The sequence below is a fragment of the Aspergillus bombycis genome, assembly GCF_001792695.1.
Source record: "Aspergillus bombycis strain NRRL26010 chromosome Unknown contig00029, whole genome shotgun sequence".
In the NCBI taxonomy this organism is placed as follows: domain Eukaryota; kingdom Fungi; phylum Ascomycota; class Eurotiomycetes; order Eurotiales; family Aspergillaceae; genus Aspergillus; species Aspergillus bombycis.
This window is the reverse complement of record NW_019170031.1, coordinates 35,424-55,130: the sequence shown is the minus strand read 5'-3', so window position 1 is coordinate 55,130 and position 19,707 is coordinate 35,424. Positions and strand designations below refer to the sequence as shown.

The 19,707-nt window shown below is 48.4% G+C and overlaps 7 protein-coding genes across 7 annotated transcripts; 2 read left to right on the top strand and 5 right to left on the bottom strand.

Annotated features, from left to right (window-relative positions):
* Positions 1–16: 16 nt before the first annotated feature.
* On the bottom strand, positions 17–1,765 carry ABOM_005081 (multicopper oxidase; the record flags this gene model as incomplete). The annotated part of the gene is made up of 3 exons (XM_022532210.1): positions 17–1,055; positions 1,125–1,599; positions 1,651–1,765. The coding sequence occupies 3 exons, from the start codon at positions 1,763–1,765 to the stop codon at positions 17–19; spliced, it is 1,629 nt and encodes a 542-aa protein (XP_022390414.1).
* A 1,253-nt stretch (positions 1,766–3,018) lies between these two features.
* Positions 3,019–5,094, bottom strand: ABOM_005080 (uncharacterized protein; the record flags this gene model as incomplete). Its single annotated transcript, XM_022532209.1, has 1 exon — positions 3,019–5,094. The coding sequence occupies one exon, from the start codon at positions 5,092–5,094 to the stop codon at positions 3,019–3,021; it is 2,076 nt and encodes a 691-aa protein (XP_022390413.1).
* Positions 5,095–5,888: 794 nt separating this feature from the next.
* On the bottom strand, positions 5,889–9,481 carry ABOM_005079 (putative C6 transcription factor; the record flags this gene model as incomplete). Its single annotated transcript, XM_022532208.1, has 7 exons — positions 5,889–6,607; positions 6,701–8,464; positions 8,599–8,647; positions 8,701–8,792; positions 8,852–9,184; positions 9,244–9,293; positions 9,366–9,481. The coding sequence occupies 7 exons, from the start codon at positions 9,479–9,481 to the stop codon at positions 5,889–5,891; spliced, it is 3,123 nt and encodes a 1,040-aa protein (XP_022390454.1).
* A 1,473-nt stretch (positions 9,482–10,954) lies between these two features.
* On the bottom strand, positions 10,955–11,752 carry ABOM_005078 (flavin reductase family protein; the record flags this gene model as incomplete). The annotated part of the gene is made up of 1 exon (XM_022532207.1): positions 10,955–11,752. The coding sequence occupies one exon, from the start codon at positions 11,750–11,752 to the stop codon at positions 10,955–10,957; it is 798 nt and encodes a 265-aa protein (XP_022390455.1).
* Positions 11,753–12,724: 972 nt separating this feature from the next.
* On the top strand, positions 12,725–14,088 carry ABOM_005077 (homoserine acetyltransferase family protein; the record flags this gene model as incomplete). Its single annotated transcript, XM_022532206.1, has 6 exons — positions 12,725–12,869; positions 12,930–13,425; positions 13,489–13,598; positions 13,657–13,804; positions 13,855–13,934; positions 13,991–14,088. 6 exons carry the CDS (start codon positions 12,725–12,727, stop codon positions 14,086–14,088), a joined length of 1,077 nt encoding a protein of 358 aa, XP_022390462.1.
* A 476-nt stretch (positions 14,089–14,564) lies between these two features.
* Positions 14,565–16,735, top strand: ABOM_005076 (polynucleotide adenylyltransferase; the record flags this gene model as incomplete). The annotated part of the gene is made up of 7 exons (XM_022532205.1): positions 14,565–14,713; positions 14,776–14,924; positions 14,990–15,364; positions 15,428–15,639; positions 15,696–16,305; positions 16,350–16,464; positions 16,516–16,735. 7 exons carry the CDS (start codon positions 14,565–14,567, stop codon positions 16,733–16,735), a joined length of 1,830 nt encoding a protein of 609 aa, XP_022390463.1.
* An 849-nt stretch (positions 16,736–17,584) lies between these two features.
* On the bottom strand, positions 17,585–19,170 carry ABOM_005075 (uncharacterized protein; the record flags this gene model as incomplete). Its single annotated transcript, XM_022532204.1, has 3 exons — positions 17,585–17,785; positions 17,858–18,321; positions 18,387–19,170. Coding segments are annotated over 3 exons (1,449 nt in total), but the record flags the coding sequence as incomplete, so codon positions are not given.
* Positions 19,171–19,707: the final 537 nt, after the last annotated feature.

The following is a 19,707-nucleotide window of genomic DNA, read 5'->3' as shown; positions in this document are numbered from 1 at the left end:
ATGAAACATCGATCATTTAGTTACTTATAGCTGGCAGCTCATACCCTTCCGGCACACGAGGCCAAGTGTCAACGCCGTCCATAATGGCCAAAGCCATGCCGCCACTCAAATGTGGTTGAATGTGGCAATGCAGCAGAAAAGGACCCGGATTGACCACATGATATCGGATCGCAAGCCACGAGGGGCCTGCGCCGGCAGGTGGACTGGAAAATGTATCGCGTATCTGTGGGTTGCGGAGATTAAAGCTTTCAGGGATGTCTTTCACAGCCTCGGCAACTGAGTGATAGCGAAAAGCACCGAATCCTGATCCAATCACGAAGTACTTATTCGAATGCTTGTGGATTGGATGAGGAGGCTGGCCTCCAGTCGTCACATTGACGATGAGATCCACCCAAGTGTTGTTCAATGTGGTGATGGTGTACTTTGTGGGGATGGAGCTGCGGTTGAAAAGCAAAGGGGTCGCTTCTTCATTTGATTGTGGGTAACTATGATTACCCAATGTCCAGATGTACGAGTCCCCGATATGATCGACATTTAATATGTATGTCCGGTCCACGTGCAAAGAAGGAACTTCCACCGGGAAGGGCACGACCCTCGTCTCATCCAAGAACACCGTATCTGCGGTGGCGTTGGTGCCAACTTCAGTAATCCATGGCTGAGATATCTTCTGGTTGGAAGTAGAAGCTCCATATCTCATGATGCCTGTGCCATTTATGATCTGGTTTGCTCCGGTATTGGCAGAACGAACTGTATATTCACCAGCAGGTTGGTCTAATTTAACCAGAACAGAATACCTGCTACCAATAGGGATAGTAATCGCGTCGACTCGAATAGGCTCGATATAACGCCCATCGACCGCATAGACATACAAAGGATGCTGGTCAATCGAGAATGCTAGCTCTAGACTGCCAGCTATATTGATTAAATCCCAGCTTCTGTACTGCGAAGCTGATTCTACCTCGAATATTTCGGTCGGGCCTTGGCTGGGTGTACATCCGCGAAGGAAACCCTGTGGTGTTAGGTTAATCTTCTGAAGGTCCCCAAGAGGCAAACACCTGGGATAGATTAGTATATAGTTGGATATTCTAGAAAGAGTATAGAAACAGATTGATGATGTGGCTTACCCCATATCGGTAAGCGTATTATTCCTCAGCGCTCCCCTCTGAGCAGGTGTGGTGAGTGCGTTGATGCGGTCTTGAGGCAGACACAGTACAGACCCTTTACCATTAATCAAAACCGCATTGGCACAGAAGTTCTCAAACCCAGAGGCTACTTGGGCCTGCCAGATTTCTTCAGATGTTAAGTGACGCCAATCGGAGAGGATGATAGGCTCCGTCTCCATTTCCGCCCTACCGATGGCCCGTAGCTCTTTTGCGTCATCGGTGATCAAATGAAATGGCTTCTCCACTGATTCATCTGGTTGAATGTAGATGGCCCCATAAAGTCCATCCTCGATTTGGCCTCTGGTGTGGGCATGGTATATGTAAGTCCCATAATGCGTTGCTGTCCATGTATAGAGGAATTGATCGCCGGCGGCTATCGGTCTTTGTGATAGTCCTGGTACACCATCGGACCACGGCGTACCTCGTTGCTCAATACCTGATCACAGAAGTTAACTAGAGCTTTTTAGCGGGTACAAGAGGTTATTACCATGGAAATGAACGGTCGCCGCGAAAGGCATTGAGTTATTGACTAGAAACTCAACTTTGTCGCCCTGTTTCAATCGTAAAGTCGGACTGGGAAATTGTCCATTGCTGAGAATCATCTTTCGCGTGGCCCCAGCCACTTCGTAATTTTCCCATGTGAGGTTGAGTTTAAATTGAACATCCTTACATGATATCCATTGAACAAGGCATAATAAAGCCAACAGACCCAGCCTACTATGAGAAGGAGCCATGACCGAATCGTACTACAACTGTTAGTGCAGCATAGGCATAACTAAAAGAAATAGGTAAAAAGAAAAATTCAGTGCGTAGAAAGGATTGCAGAGCCCACAAGTGGCCTTTAGAGCACTTTCTTTCTCTTCTGTTCTCCATGCTTTCTTAAATGTATCCAACTGGGTCCCCAGCGTTGAAAGAAGCAAAGGTCAACGAAGAGCTGTGGCAACGGGGACTGGAAATGTAAGGGATTATGATGAGAACGGTAGAACCATGTCTAGCGGTGAGTTCGAAATAGGACTGGTACTGTGGAGTATAGAGCTGATAGAAGACTAGTCATATGCATCCAGAAAATTTACGCGGCAGTGATCAATATTAATCGTACCTGGCGTAATCCTGCCAAGGTATGTTTACTCTAATTAGCAAAGCAAATAAGAAGGATGCAGGCACTCCCTGCGCCTGGCCGGAGGGGAGCAGTGCATTGCATGAAGAGACCAAGATAGAACAAAAAAGTAATCGACGATATATGGACACTGAAGCGGTCAAGGGACCGAAGTGAGCTATCACAAATCGATTTCAATATCGAACGGCAGCTGCAATAAAAGCTTGCATTGGTGAAAATGTCCGTAGAAAAATTGGCAGGCGGATGCAACATACTTGACAGTTTTGGGTGATCTATCCAGTATCATTAACTTGAGAAAAGTCTGAAACGCGAGAAGCGTGGATTATATAGTGGATAGGTAGGATAGATAATTGAGCAAAGCACTTTCAAAACTAGAGAAACCAATGTTCAAAAATTCAATAGATCGTAGGACGCCTTGCAGCTAATTGACTCCACAGGCATCCGAAAGGAGAACCACCAAGAAAAGGGAAACCAAAACAAAGGAAGGGGAAAAAAAAGCAAAAATCTGAAAAAAAATAAATAAATAAATAACACAAAACAAGTTAATTGAAAAGAAAGACCAACACCAACCCATGCTCTTAATAGGTAAAAATGTTATATCTTGCGCTGAAATATGGTCATTTCACTGGGCCAAAAACATCAATAGAATAGAAAGTAGAAGCTCAGAACGTAAGAGATCGCAATCAATCATATCATATCGGTCGTGAATCAGGAATTGGAAACCTGTAAATCATATCATCAAATAGCCGACGATTCTCCACCACTGTTCTTGAGGACTTCTGGGATAGGGTCCGCTTTTTCGGTCATTTCACTGTGATCTGTCTGTGCCTCAGGTAGGACTGGGTGAACGGCTGGGATCAGTGGCCACGTCGAGGAAGAATGCTTTTCAACAACGCTCCGGGAGGTTACAGCTGTGGTTCCTTCAGAGTGGGCCTCAGCCTCAGACGATGATTGTTCTGGCTTGGCAAGACCCACCTCGGAAGCGTCACTGTATTGGAGATTAGTACTGTCAGGGCTCATTGGTTGAGTAGGAGCGGGAGGGAGATATTGCTGCTCAAATGAAACAGCTGCTGCTCGTACTTCCGAAGTCGCCACACCTTCTTTTATGCTCCCTGTAGGATTCTCCCAGATCACTGATGAGTGTTGTAGAGGAGATATAGTTGACCGGGGAACCATCTCCAACATGTCCGGAGGAAACGGTTGTAGATGTGCTGGAGTTGCTGTGGGTCTGGTGTTGAGAGCAAAGAAAACCACCAAGACAGTGAGAAGCGCAATTGTAACGTTGCGGCGATCACTGGCTAACACACGAATGTAGTTCACTAAAAGGGTTTGAAGTTCGATCTCTGCTGCTGGACTTCGAGGGTAGGATGGCCTACCAGATTGCTGCTGCTCTTGAGGCACAATCTTTTCTGGAGCCGGTGACAAGCTGGATCTCCCAACTCTTGTAGCATTGAGAAACTTGGGCTTGCCATCTTCAAGAACTGGTGTCTGTGAATGGGCTGGATCAGTGTGGATGTTTGTGGGCCTGTCATTGGCAGGCTCCTGTAACTGTGACACTTGAAGTTGGTTACCCGGATGAGATAAGTCGCCTTCGAGCAATCTCTTCTCTAAATCTCTTCTCACTTCGGATGGTAGCCAGAGACCAACTTCCACATCTACTTTTTCCATTTCTCTCCAAGCTGCAGCCCATGCTCCACCTCTCATCAGCCCGTTGGCTGCGAACACCCTGATTTCCCACTTTCGGCCGGCCTCACCATGTCGGACGACGCGCCCTCCACAGTCTGGGCATTGCTCACCTTGTTCATCGTCTGTTGCGCTCTCCTCCGCCATAGACTGGCTATCTCTGTCTGTATCAGTCTCTTCATGACCCAAAAAGTGCCCATGGTCAAACCTTGGGCGTTGCAACTCCAAACTCTCCAACAGCCTCTCCTCAAGAAGATCGTACATATCCTCAGGATGTGAAATAAGAACACCCCGTTCCCGTAGCACCACAGATCCAATCTTTTCCTCCAGTAATTTCCACCGCTTCCAATACTCCGTCGGCAATACTTCCCTCAAGATTTTTTGGTCCGGATAGTCCACTAATCCCGGGATAGGAAGCGACGGTGGGAGCAAGTTACAATGTAGTAGTACGAGGGGATAATCTTTTTGGGATTTTTGCTTCGCCACGAGTCCGGTTGGCGAGTAGTATGAAGATCGCTTTAGCTGTGATGAGCCATCTGACATGCGATGCCCTCCCCTGCGTTTCGGTGGTGTCAAGTACTCGCCGTCACCCTCATCCTCGGTGTGCATTTGCATCGCTCTGACCGAACTGGACTTTCGGAAGACACTGTGGTGCTTCCGAACCATAGATGTCAATCTCAGCTGTTCTTCCATTTCCTCAGGCTCGTTATCGTTATGATCGCCCCACGAATGTGAAAGCATATCTTGCTGCGACCTGTGCACGACGGCTGATTTCACCCCACTGGTGGGATTGGTAAGCACCGAAGCAGGAATGGAGGAAATCGAGGAACGGCTCGATGCTCTTGAATTCGCGTCCCGTAGCTCTTCATAATCTACATCCCCGCCCAGATAGTCGCTAGAAGATCGTTCCGTTGACGATGCCGAGGAATTGTAACCGCAGTCTTGAGCTAGTATATGCGTATCTCCATGTGTGGAGCTGGCCTCATTGTGGTCCGGAATTCGGTGAACTAGATGGGCTGTCTCTATCGTCGATGGCGGTTCATCGGTAGGAACATACAAACAGAGGTCTGATTCCTCCCGTGGCGAGGCTGTGGACCCAGTTAATTGAGCATTGTGGTCCAACTCCTCCATTGAACCTTGGATCTCAAAGAAGAAGAAAAAGAAAAATATAGAGTTGCTTTTCTTGGTCCAGGAATGCGGTAGACAACAAATGGCTCCACAGGAATGTAGGGCAGTGGATCTCTGATCGTAGTGCGATCTTAGGTTGCGGATTACGAGATATCTGAAAAAAGAATCCGTGCACTAGTATCCACCGATATAAGGTCGTAAAGATTATGATATGTATGATATGTGGAAGAAAGAACAGATCTCTGGGATGATCATGAATCCTGGTTGTTGATGGCTATACACTCAGTCTGTTGATGTTGGGGTTCACCGCCTTTGTCGTGCAGGGCAACCGCTGATTTAATTCGATCAAGCACCGAGAATCAATCTTATCTTCACCTCACCCAAACTTGGTCACAGAGATACAATGCAATATATCATTAAATCCTCGCATTTAATTATAAAGTAACAGTATAGTAATGGTATATGTATACTACTGACACAAGACCTCTGCTTCTTCCCCATACAAGAGATGCACGGAGCATATCTGGACACGACATAACTGAACATACACGTATAGGGACACGTAAGATAACCGTGCTGGCTTCCCTCCCAGCCAAACGTTTGCTGTATGCAATATTGGAACAGGGAAGGATGGAAGAACAAAACAAGAAAAGCCTGCGCTCGCTCTAATTTATATAACGAATTATATCCAAAACCTCTAGACGCCGGAAACCTCTTCCCAATCCTGATAAAGCACGAATAATCGCTGGACATGACACGTAGACGCTGTGGTAACAGTAGCAAAAGGACCACGGGTTTCAATGCGGCGGCCGTGAAGTACCGTCATGGGGGTTCATCAAAGACGGGTAGTTCGGATGGTCCCCGAAGTAGTTGAGGACATCTTGTGGGAGGTACTCTAGCCAAGGGAGTATTTCTCCACTAAAGGTGAATGGAAATTGGTCTTGTTGAAGGGAAGCCATATCAATATCTTGGCTCTCGATGAGTATATCACTAGCGTGGGAACCCGCGCTAGGGTGTATCTGTGAGGGTCTGGAATTCATATGACTGCTACCCGTTGGCTGGTCGTTTCCAGTAGAGGCGGTGTTGTAGTTATAGGCGGAGGTTGGTGCACCAATCCGGGATGAAGTAGCGGTCAGGTTTTGATTGTAGGCGGGGTGAGAATGAGGAGGTCGGGAGGCAGACGTCGAGAAAGATGTGTTCAGACCCAACAGAAGGCTGGCATCCGATGTCGAAACGCGGCCAGACGGGGCAAGTGGGGAATATTTTCCAGGACCAGCTGTAATCGGCGAGCTCGGCGCAGCGGCCGTAGTCCTGGAAGACTCGAGCGTTTGAGTATAAGAGCTCGAGCTAGGGCCAGTACTAGTTTGCATCGGTAAACTGGGGTAGCTATGGCTATACTGAGACGAATAAGCTGGCTTATTAGGAACGGAGTCCGTTTGCGCAGCAGGCATTTGATATAGAACGCTAAGATTTGGCTGCGAAGAGTTGATTGCTCCTGTAAGAGCCCATCCAATGGCTTAAAGAAATTAAAGTCAGCCCAAATACCGTCGATATCCAAGGTTCAACTGAGAAGGGGGCTACTAGCAAGAACCGAGACTCAAATGCCTACCTTGGCTAGGATCAATTCTTGGTGACCGTACTTCCAAACCTATGACCGACTCATCGGAGTCACCAACGGCACCTAGCGGCGCACTTGGCTGACGCCAACTAGGTGCAAATGGTTGAGCCGATGCGATCTCAGCGGTACCCTCCATCTCTTCCTCGGTATATAATAGAGGATCGACAATTCCCTTGGCCTTTTGGTCGAGAACCGTGAGTATATACTTGGTTCCCTCCCAGTAAGTCTCGAGAGCCTTCAAGGCTTTGTAGCATCGCTGATAGTTCTCCTTGGCAGCAGAGGAGAGGAGGATATGTTTAGCAGTCGGCTTCCGCTCTGGTCCGTCTGACGGGTGGTCTAAATTGGGCATAACAAAGCCACTGGTTTGATTTGTCAACAAAGGCTGGCAGGGAGGAGAGCCTGGCCCTGACGACGGTGAGTAATAAGTGCTCTCCATCAGAAACGCGCACGCGGCGATGTACATCGGCTGACTAGTAAATGGATTGCCGATGAAGCTCTTACCATCAACAAGTTCAGAAAATGAAAGTATATCCGCAATTGTTTTGGCCGAAGACATCGATAACTCCCTGCTGTTTGGATAAAGGTGCTGTATAGAACCCCCAAACGAGTTTAGTAGCGTTGGTTGATGGAGGAGGACTATCAAAGTGTGGAACCAAAAATGGAGAAGGATAAAATTTGTTCCTTCCTTTGCCTTTACGTACGCTTGAAAATTGGCCGCATTAAAATGAAGCCTAGGCGACAAACGCTGGTATATGCCCGTAAGATCACTTTCCATCCCAGCTAGTCTCTTAAGGGTGTCCGTGGTGACATGTTTCACATCTTGAATTCCATTGATGAGGTCCGTGACCCTGCCATACAGATGTATTATGCGTATAAGTGGCGGGAAAGGCGCTGGCCAGCCGTTAGGCAGCAAGGATTCCGATTGCAGAGGGAAGCACAATTCTATGTCCTCATCACGTAAAGTCACCGGCCGTCCTGTCCCGGATGAGATGACTCGATCGAGAAAAAATATACTCCAGAAGGTGTCAACCCTCTCCCGCTCCCAAGCACGTTGGTTTTCATTATCTTGTGCATCCTTCATTGAGACCTGAGAGTTTTGGGGTTCGTCATACTGTTCTTCTCTCAACTTTCCCGCCTGCCCTGTTACAACTGCATTCGGGGTCACACCACTCTGGCCATAGTTATATTTCAGACCCTGCAGTTTCTGCATCCCAAGGTCCTGAGCCATGCGAATGGATATACCTAGATACATCCACAGGCCACTGTCGTGATTTGAGCCAAACTCTTCGTAGGCTAGCAACAAACACGCCTGGACAACAGATGATGTGGGGCAGGATAAAGCATCGACGAGAGCGCTCATTGCTCTATGCGCAAATGGCTGGCCGCGGTCTGACTTCCTCACATCCAGCTTTGGTTCTGAGCCATCTATGGGCGGAGCTTGAGGAGGACTCAGCAAAGGATGAGGAGAAAATCGTGCAGATAAAGTACAAACAGCATCCACGAGCATGGTGTCAATTTTCTTGTCCTTCAAGTCACGGAGAAACCTTTCACGTTGAAGGAAAGGAAAATTGCAACCCAAGTGTACGAAGAAAAGATCACAGAGGTGTGTCACCAGATTGCTGACCGGCAAGGTATCATCTCGATCATAGAAAGGGATAGTATTGGCATCACGGTTGTCGCGGCTATCAGCGAGATGGTTTAGGCGACCAACACCGAGGTCCGTGAACTTTGGGCTTCGCAGAGGAGACAAGGATTCTATGTAATTCAAGGCATCAATTAATACATGTTGGAATGGGAATGGGTCAAAAAAGCACCAAGGACGGAACAAACAAACAAATAAAAATAATAACCCAACAGGTCAAATAACCTGTAGATAAAGTATTACTGACCTGACGATAGTGATGCATTACTCTTGCGCGAGCCCCTGACCTGGACAACCTGGATAGAAGTCAGCATATGTGCATTTACGTAACCAGCTTGAGTACCCGAACCATTTGTTTGAAACCAGGGACAATAGCGGTTGGCCCGAAGTATCTGAAGTAGGGAACATGCGTGCGAGCGGAAGAGCTCAAAGACGTACGGCCTATCGAAGAAAATTATAGTCAGTACACAAGCCACCTTTGAGGTCTATGCGCAACATACTACTTTCTGGACTTTCCCCTACAGTGTGTTGTTCAGAATCCTTCGGCATTTTGGAAGACGTTTCCCTCATCAATGAAACATCTTTTAGCTCCGACGGCTTCGGTGCCCCGGACGATTTGTCTGGACGATCATCACTGGGTGGTATTGCAACCTGCGGGGGACAATCTGGGGAACGACTTTCAACTTTCACTGCTGTATAGGAGCTATCGCTTGGTCCCAGTAAAGGAGGAATGGTAGGGGTGCGTGATGCGACATCAGATTGCGATCGAGTATGAGCAGTGGGTTCGTTGTATCCTAAACAAACGTGGTTGTAGTCGGAGCACGTTTTGCACACTGGATGAAGACTCCATTAGCAAAATGAATGGTGTGTCACAGTGGTCTTATTTACCCACCTGGTTGTTCACCTGAGCATCGTATCTTGCGCTTGCGACACGTCCGACATCTATTCGAGAGAAACTTGAGTCAGCATCGCAGGGAGGCAACAATGGACAAAGGTTCACAGGAGTAGGCTTACGCCGCGTTGACCCGACGTCGTTTAGTCTGGGGCTGTCCATCGGTTGAGACGAAGCGAATCTGTTTTGGAGGGGGAACATTATTGCCGCCGTTCTTCTGGGGAGAAGGGTGGCTCATTGCGAGCAAATGATCATCCGTGGTCACCACACATTGGGCACCTGGTTCTTCCTCGCTCTATAGCAATAGAACGTCCCCGGTAACGGTGTCCGGGGGAGTCGCAGAAGAAGAAGATAACAAACGGGAAAAGCGGCGATACGGAATATCTTTCGGAAGAAGCTCTAGGTAAAGAGAAAAATCCATGGACGATGGGTGAATCCCACGTTGTTCCCGGGCAATAGTATGATCGCGGGCTGGCGTGGAAATAAAGTGGGCGAGTGAGGGGAACGTGTGATTGTAATGTATTACTATTTTCTGTTTCGCTTTAGCGGTAATTGGTGATAGGGGGCAACTGGATGGCGGCGGCGGTTTGAACCAGAAACAAGTCGCAGTAGTAAGGTTAGGACAGTATGTGGTATCCGTCCATGAGGGATCGCGAAAGGGACCGACTGACAACCTTGGGCTCACCAATGGTGAGATCTATTGTCCGAAAGAAAAAACACCAGTTCTGGCCTGACCGCCCAGACCAGACCTCTTTGTTCGACCGTTGGGCTTCTGGAATTCCAACCGCATGACCTAGTTTTCTTTACGGCGAAATTACCAATATTACTTACACCTGTGGTTATTATTAAAACCACCGTGGTGTCTGGCTCAGGAAATGAACTGTATACAGGAAGCTTAAAAAAAATCTTACATCCACGCGACTATCGGCACTACTCCGGGCCCAAAAGGATTGGACCCAGTGATTCCTCATGTGACGCGCCCCGAATGTACGGTCTACAGCGTATTTACTACCTTACTTGTCGAGCTTTGGGGTCAAGAATCCTATCTTGCGACGATCCTAACCTGGCGCTATATCGTGAAAAGCAAAGAAGCTAAAAAAAGAAGAAGAAGAAGAAGAAGAAGATAGAATGAATATATAGAAGAACTCTATTACCTAAATAAATACCATTATCATGGATCGGTTCCTGCAGGTGTTTTGCGTCAATTTAACCGTCTAAGGAGCTCGATGGGCAATCACTTATAAAGCTGGAGTCTGGACTCTGGGGTCTCCATTCTCTTCCCGTCCGGAGTCCCCGAGGCAGTGGGTTGTTTGGGGAAATCAGACCCTCTTTTTTGTCCCCACGTATCGCAGTGTCAACCGACCTTCGGCATCAACTCCGATACCTAATTGAGCAGAACCCACCCAAGAAAACAAGTCTCTGGCACGTTTAAACCTGGTATTTCTTGAAAATCGATATGATAATTTATCAGAGTTCACGAGAGTCTTTCCAACTATCATATTTTTTATCTAGTAAAGTGACATGGCTTTCAAGTCGGGGTTGCATAACACCTACATCCTACATACATGACGAACTCACAGGTGCTACAAGATTCAGAGGCCTATGTCAAATTGCCACTTCTCAATTCTCGGTGTGCACCCCTGTCTAACATAGCTCATAGTTCTTTTTGTACTAATCGGGAACTAACCCTGTCGGAACAGTTCCGTCATGTTTAGAATTGTGGTCGAGGTATCTCGATCGCATCGGTAGTTCTGCCGTACTGTATCCCCCCTAGCCGACTGATGGGCTTCAAGACCTTAAGGTCAATCACGCTTCGATCCTCATTGATGGCATCCTCTCGCGCCCAGAATCGGACACCCTCAATGATCGCCAATACTCCAGTCTTCTTTCCGGGCGTCGTTCTGCTCTCAAATTCTTTGGTTTCAACGAGTTTGCCTTCGATAGATAAGATTGATTCCTGCACGCGGGCTGGCCGTACCACCGAACTAGGTGCCTGGTGCAATCCGGATATCTCCCATTCGGAAACACCATATGGAGTGTTGACAGCGGTCGCATTTGCTGCCTCCACAAAATGTTCGGAGATGATGTTAATGACGCATTCTTCTGTGTCGGCGAGGTTCTTCAGCGTGTCTTTGGCCTTTTCAAGCGATCCAACAAAGCCGACGACAAAAAGAGGAGGGTCATGATTAATGACCTGTGAATAACTGAAAGGTGCCAAGTTGGCAGACTTTCCATCCTTCGATTTGGTACTGATGAGCGCTATTGGCCTAGGAACCATCCCCGAGATTAAGATCTTGTAGTTAGATGAAACTGGCCTCCCTTCCTCATGAGGGTCGATCTCGACATGACTCTTCTTCAAACTTTCGCCGTCATCATTCGCACCCTCGCCCTGTTTCCAGTCTGGCTTAGGGGGCTTTGAGAAAGTGACCTCTGTATCACGCGTAAAATCTGGCCGAGCAGCTTGAACCTTCTCAAAGTCGTCACCCTCTTTAAAAAATGCCGAAGTCATGCTGAATGAACGATTGTACCGAGGCTTGAATCCGTGCAGGCTATTTCCGCTTTCACTACATGTTCATCAGCGTTGTTGATTGCGACATGTGTGACCTTGACTCTGCCCAAGTTTATGATTCCTCATCGAGTGGGAAACACCGGTCTAAGCGCGAAAAAAACTTACAATTGCTTATAGAGATGACTAGTCGAAAAGCGCAAGGTGCTTCTCACAACAGTGCGATGCATGGGGAGGTATTCACACTGGTGGATTGACCTGAACTAGTAGCTGCTATCGCATCATTACATCCGTTGAGCAGACTGCGGGTCTCATGGTGCAATTTCCACGGACCATAAAGTGCAATTTTCGAAATTCGACGCCCCAAACCAGTGAGAACTACTCTGCGGAGTGCGTGGATGTAGACCTCACTACCGACTCTCGGGCCGATATTAGCTTGAGTTTTGTCAGCACCCGAAAACAACCCCTCACCAACGCTTGGGGTAGGAGATACTTATTGATGGCCTGTAATTGACATTCATCTCTTGAGAATGGAGTCAATCATCATGAAGGAAGTAGGTTATTTGGGAATGAGGATATGTCAATTGATAATTTATTAATTTGTATCCTTGCACGCGGAATCGAAACCCGGCTGGTTGTGGCGTTACCCATTTCTCCGCATTTCTCCATATCGCTATCTCATCACGTTGAGGACGATGTAACTATGCAGGTTGTCGCCTGTGCTTATCAAAGTGGGAAGGATTCGAACTCTGTTGTGTTCAAACTTTCATTTGTCAGTTTCGGTGGTCTTCTCCAATCATTGATAAGCGAAACGGGATTGGATACCTATACTATCTAGTATAAATAAAGTGCTACTATCAGAGCGAGCCTACTTCACGTAATTAACTTCCCATCCCGTCTTATTCCAAAGGGTGTTGTGCACTACAGCTGTTCAAAACTATCACACGTTACATCTCTTGTGATCGAATATCCAAAATGACCCAGCAAGACTTTGAAACCTTCAAGCTTGGAAATTGGGAGCTGCAGAGTGGAGAAAAGCTCATCAATGCGTCTATTGCATACAAGACATTTGGTGACCCGAAGTCGCCAGCAATCATTTACCCCACCTGGTTTTCCGGATGTATGTATCAGGATTCAGAAAGTTCCGCAGCGATACTAACGGGATATCTCCTACATCCAGCGATCTCGGATAACGTCTGGTTGATCGGAGAAGACAAAACTCTCAATCCCAAGACGTACTTCATCATTATCCCGGCGCTCTTTGGGAACGGCCAATCAACCTCCCCGTCCAACTATTCCGTTTCCGATGTATTCCCGGCATGTTCCTTCTACGACAACGTGCGCGCCCAATATGCACTCGTCACACAGCATTTGGGCATAACGCATCTGCACGCTGTGGTCGGGTGGTCGATGGGTGCAGCCCAAAGCTATCAATGGGCGACGCAGTACCCAGACTTCATGGACTTGGTGGTGCCATTCTGCGGGTCAGCAAGGACCTCCTTGCATAACCAGGTGTTCTTGGAGGGGGTGAAAGGTGCGCTGTTAGCAGCAAAACACACGCCTTCTGCTGTCCTGAGAGATACCCGTTCTCTCGAGGCTGGACAGGCGTCAAGAATATGGAATGCCCAGGAGAGGCAAATCGGCTTGAAAGCTTTGGGTAGGGTTTATGCTGGTTGGTAAGGACTGACAACAAGCCATATCCTGCTGTACCATTTCTAATGTCTCTCTCCCTCGTACAGGGGCTTTAGCCAAGCTTTCTACAGAGAAAGGCTGTATGAGACTGCACTTGGCTACAAGAGCCTGGAGGACTTCATGCAAGGTTTCTGGGAGAAGTGGGCTCTTTCTAAAGGTAAGTCCACACAAGCTCTGTTCTGTCTTCACTCTCCTGGTTAACATTGCGGGTCTAGATCCTGAAAACCTGCTGGCTCATCTGCAAACATGGCAGCAAGGGAACGTGGGCAATCAAGAGCCATACAATGGCGACTTTGAGAAGGCCATGGCCTCAATCAAAGCGAAGACGCTGGTGTTGCCGGGGAAAACCGACCTTTACTTCCCGTAAGTCACATCTCCCTTCCGAAGATCAACCCGATAGCTAATTGCCGCAGCCCGGAAGATTCTGAGTATGAGGTTGCATGCATGAAACCGGGAATCGGTACCCTTCGGGTTTTCCCCTCCATCTGGGGTCGTAAGTGGAAATCTATTATACTGCAGAAGGATTAGTGCTGACATGTCTACTTGTAGACTGGGCGGGGGGCCCTGGTGATAGTAAGGATGATGTTGAGTGGCTTGACAAGCAACTGGCCGAATTTCTGGGGAAGCATCCGAGAGCGTCATTCTAATCGGTTACGCCATGAGTCTGCTTTGCTATAGCAAGTTTCCGCGAAGAAGTTGGTGAGATGAAATGGCTGTAATCCGCCTAGAAACCTTGAACATTGGGGTATGATGCCATTCATATGATTGGTTGACGAAGAAGTATGGGAAATCCACAGTAGCACGTGATTGTAGACAGGCGTCACTGCTGAGTCAGTTGACCAGGCGTGGCGCCGATAAACCTTCTTTCTTCAACTCCGATCGCTGGCTTGATCAGCCTCTCATTCACTATTGGGCCTTTCCCCATCAGTTCACTCACCCCGTTCTGCCCTTCCCTTCACTTTTCTTTTCTTGTCACATTCCTGTATCCCCTTTTTTGTCGTGTTTCTTTTGTCTTTCCTAGCTCTAAAAGACATACGTTCTTTCTTAGCTTTCCATCTTTCATCTCTCCGCTTTCTAAGACTTAAGCGCCGCATGATCCTGTACCTCTAAATAGACAGTCATTATGGCCACACCACCAGTTCGCCAATGGGGAGTTACTCCTCCGATCTCTACGGTCTTGCCGACTCCAGATGAGCTCGCTGCAAATGACGATCTGATCTCTGAACTAAAGTTACAAAACAACTTTGAAAGCCCTGCAGAGACCGAGCACAGGTAAAGCAATCAGGAGCCTTTCACGATGCTCGACATGAGCGCTCATTGTCTTGGTTTCACAGGAAAAATACGCTCCAACTTATCCAACGTGTCACGGTCGAGTTCATCAAAGTCGTCAGCCGAAAGAAGGGACTATCCCCTGCTGCAGTGGAGGCCGCAGGAGGAAAGATCTTTACCTATGGAAGTTATCGCCTCGGTGTTTACGGACCTGGTGAGTCGCCAGTAGTGCTTAATAAATTTTCTGATTTTCTGAATATTGATTGCGCTTCGTGGCAGGGTCTGATATCGATACCTTGATTGTTGGTCCGAAGCATGTTGTCATCGACGATTTCTTTTCAGATTTCCCCCCTGTTCTTGAAAGAATGGCTCCACAAGGGGCTGTTGAGAAGATGACCCCTGTTCCAGATGCCTTCGTACCTATTATTAAACTCGAATTTTCCGGTATTAGTATCGACTTGATTTATGCCCGCCTGATCGTCCCTTCAGTTCCGCTCAACCTCGATTTGAAGAACAATGACTACCTCAGAGGCTTGGATGAAAAAGAGGTCAGATCACTTAATGGAACTCGTGTAACTGACGAGATTCTGGAGCTTGTGCCTCAGCAGAAGACTTTCCGTCTAGCTTTACGTGCTATCAAACTCTGGGCGCAACGTAAGGAACTTTTTACTTGACCCTTCCAGTGCTCGTCAGCTAACCGACCCACCCTATTCACAGGCAGAGCCATTTACTCTAATATCGTGGGCTTCCCCGGTGGTGTTGCTTGGGCTATGCTGGTAGCTAGAGTGTGTCAGTTATACCCCCAGGCGACCGGGTCGGTGATTGTGGGCAAATTCTTCCGGATAATGAACAAATGGGCTTGGCCTCAGCCTGTGTTGTTGAAGCCAATTGAGGATGGCCCTCTCCAGATGAAAGTCTGGAATCCAAAGGTGGGAACCGCAACTGGTCAATTGACAGTTTTGAAAAGTCACTGATCTTGTCATAGATTTATCATGGTGACCGCTTTCACCTGATGCCGATTATTACTCCCGCGTACCCTTCAATGTGCGCTACTCACAACGTCTCCATGTCAACCAAGACTGTTATCCTTCGCGAATTGCAACGAGGCGGAGATATCGTAGACAAAATCTTCCTGAAACAAAACACTTGGAATGACCTTTTCGCAAGACATTCATTCTTCACTCGCGACTATAAGTATTACCTCAGTATAACCGCGTCGAGCAGAACCAAAGAAGCGGAAGCGGTCTGGTCTGGACTTGTTGAATCAAAGATTAGACATTTGGTCGGGGCTTTGGACAGGAAGTCAACTATCGCAGTTGCTCACCCGTTCCCCAAAGGTTTCGAAAGGGTTCATATCGTCAGCAGCGACGAGGAGACAGAAGCTGTGAAGAATGGCTCTACCCAGTATCAAGATAAGGGCCACAAAACAGAGACGACCGATGAGATAAACGACGTTGCTCATCAGGCCGCGGCTAACAGTCAGATCGAGAAACGCGACGTCGCCGAGACCGTGGAGGATAAGGCCAATGGCGAGAGCCGAACCATCTACACCACAACATATTATATCGGGCTGGAATTGAAGCCATTGGAGCCAGGTATGTTGGCCGATTTACCTGTCTGATCCCACTGACATGAGAAGGTCAATCCCGGTCGTTGGATATCTCAACCGACGCCCAGATATTCAAGTCGACTTGTACCTCTTGGCCTGGATATCAGCCCGGTATCAACGACCTAGCCATCATCCACGTGCGGAAGTAAGTGTTTCACCTGGAATTCAGGGGTTTGTACTTTAACACTCGGATCAGCTTCGACCTTCCCGAAGATGTGTTTCAACCAGGAGAAACGCGTCCACAGCGGCCTAAGAAGAAGATTATCAAGAAATCCGGAGCGGGCGGTCAGAAACGAGGCATCGAATCATTGGACGTAAGTGCAAACAAGAAAGTTCAAGTGGGCTATGGACGGCAAGCTACTTCTACGGAATTCGACCCCTCGCGCTTAGCGACTCTCGAAAGTCCTGACACCTGAACATGACTGATATCAGCCGTTGATTTTTCTTTGCAGGATCCATCGCTTCCGACTGCGAAACGTCAGATTCCATCCAACGGAGTGCCCAATACAGCAACACCTGCGTGAGTGCCTATCAACCGTAATCAGGCCCAAAACCACGATGGGGCAGGTCCCCGATCTGTTCGTGAGTGAGATGCCCGACATCAACAGTCACAGTTGCAGCCAGCCATATGAAGAACCGCATCCGGATCGGATGATATGTAGTAAATGGGCGGCACATCTCCTAGTGTAATCCCAGCTGAAATCCACTAAAAAAGAAAACCTACAGTTGATCTAGTGACTCGTCCCCCGAGACGCACTGTTGCAACTGACGTCAGGAGTTTCAAGGTTGGTTTCTTTTCTCTTTCCACTACCTTTTTTTCTTTCTTGACCCTACAGATATTATATCTGTGTTATCTCACCCACCGGGCGACTACCTCATTGCAGGCGTTCGTGACAGTGGATGCCGTTGATCATACTTGCGGTTGGGTTCATAAACCCCCCCTCCCAATTTTCTATTTACTGTTACTGCACTCGCATGGAGGTTGTAGGTCTACACTGCGGGTGGTTTGAGACTGTACATATCACCTTGCTGTTCAGTTAGGCCTGGTGTAAGAGCCAGCTAGGTTTAGTTGAAATAAAGAATGTCTTTTCGTGGCCTACGGGCCACCAGTCACAGCTACTGCTCTCCAGAACACCATCTACTCGTAGGCAGTTGTAAAATTGTGTTGGTTCCTCTATTCGGTCTGTTACAGGCAAGGCATTGTACTGAATACACTCACTTCATCTACTTACGTCTAACATGTATATACGCCCAACAACACGCATTCAATTCCAAGCTTCCACCAAATCACACAACGTCGACTCGCCACCAACATTCCCAGGGAAAACCACAAGAGGAGCACCGCGATGTCTCGAAGTGGACTCATCGCATCGCCACAAAGGTACCCCAGGCGCCGCCTGGCCAACAATTAAAGCCCGTTTCATATTCAGGCCTTTAGTCGCGGCATCAGAGGATGTGATCCCACCCTGAAACCATCAGCATCTCGCCATACAAACTTCCAACTCTCAGAACATTTCAGAGAAAAGAAAACAACTAACCTTGGCAATAATATACCTCGGACGCACTTGAATCTGCCTCAGCACACTGACCAAGGCACTCGCAACCTTTGTCCCAATGGCTAGGGATGATAGCTCACTATCTCCCGTGATCAACTTGCGACTCGTCATGACCAAGGTGTCCTGGCCAGATTGAAGACGGGACTCGGCCTCCTGGACTGTCCGCTGGATTGCACCAGCGGCTCTTTCCGGGGATGCAATCAGTTCTTCGACGTCCATTTCGAGGATGGCGAGTTGGCCTGTTTTTCCGCGTTTGGACGTGAGTACGTTCAGCTGGGCTGTTGTCTTGGGTACGTAGGATCCGGCGATGATTAGCCCGCCTGTTTCTCTGGGGACGGGGAGCTGGAGTTCGCTTGCTGTTATGGGGGATTTGGAGCGGATGCCGAGGCGGGTTGATACGAAGGCTGCACCAGTGCGGTAGAGGAAGTGTTTCCCTTTTGCTTCGGCTGTTGCGCATTAGTATCTGGAAAATAACGAGGGAATGGATAGACCAGGGGACTGGATTGCATACCCAAGAGCAACCCGGCAACGAAGACGTGCATGTCAGACTCCGCCGCGGCATTGATGATAATGACCCCGCCCCGGGGTATGCCCATCAGCTTCTCGAAGACTGCTTCGGGGCCCCCCACCCGGATATCGTGTATCGATATCGAATGCAGCTGTTCCGGCTGAAATCTCCCGGCGGCTTTCTCAAGGACATAGTCCCTAAGGTTCGAGCTCTTGTATCCGAAAGTGGCATCCTTCGCGAACTGTGTCGTCCCCGCCGGGACTAGATTCTCCCCCTCCGCCACATAATGCACGTCGTCGATGGTGAAGCGTCCGCCCTGAAAGAAGAACGGGGCTAGCACCAACCCGTCCGCGTCCCCGAACACGGACTGCGCAACGTCCGTTTCGAGTGGGAAGTGGCCCCGCAATGTACTGTCGCCGCGCAGGACGATGTCCACTGTCTGTCCTGCGGACTTGGCGACTTGCGCGACGTTCTCGCAGATCTCGCGGATCAGTTTCTCTGCGTCGAGGGGAGGGAGCGCGCGCGAGTTGGTCAGGATGAAGAACCCTGGGGAGTTCTGTCTGAACTCTTCGGTTAGGGTTGGGATGTCCCAGACGGTGAGGACGGAGATGTCATGGCATGTTTGAGTTCCGGTGGGGTCGTCGTCGAGTACGACTAGCCGGTTGAGGGTTGAGGAGGCCAGGAGTTGGGAGATCTGATCTTGGGCGTCTGCGGGATATGCGGGGGGTAATTGGGCTAATGTGGTTTCGCGTGGTAGAACGGGATACTCCTGTGGAGAGGACATGATGGCTCGTTTCCCGAATGGAATTGAGTGAGTGTTCAATTGATTCAAGGAATGAGGTGGTGGTGGTGGTGGTGTAGTTGTTGTTATGGTTGGGGGGAAGCTCTCTACTATTTGAACCCCACACATACTGGGTAGCAAATGCGGGGGGAGAAAAGAGAATCGGAGACTAGTCCGATGTAGAGCCAAAACAGAACTGTCAAGTTCTCTCTAGATTATAGAAAGATCTAGCACCTTGTTATCCACAGCATGATCACTCATGGAAGAATCCAATCAGTCTAACAGAACAATGCAACCAGGGAAAAATAAGAATAAGGAATATAGGGCTCTCAAAAACACCGCAAGCGCCGTGACATGTGCAGAGAAGATGCAAAATGGCCATGACTATGACAATGATGCAGATGCTGTTGATCCAAAAGTGAATAGGAAAAAAGAGAGAGAGAAAAAAAAAGAAAGAATGATCGTATAGATCCCAACCAGTCATTACGCATGTCCTCCCTTCCCTTTTATTGTGAATAGCAGAAACCGTTCCCTTGCACTCCG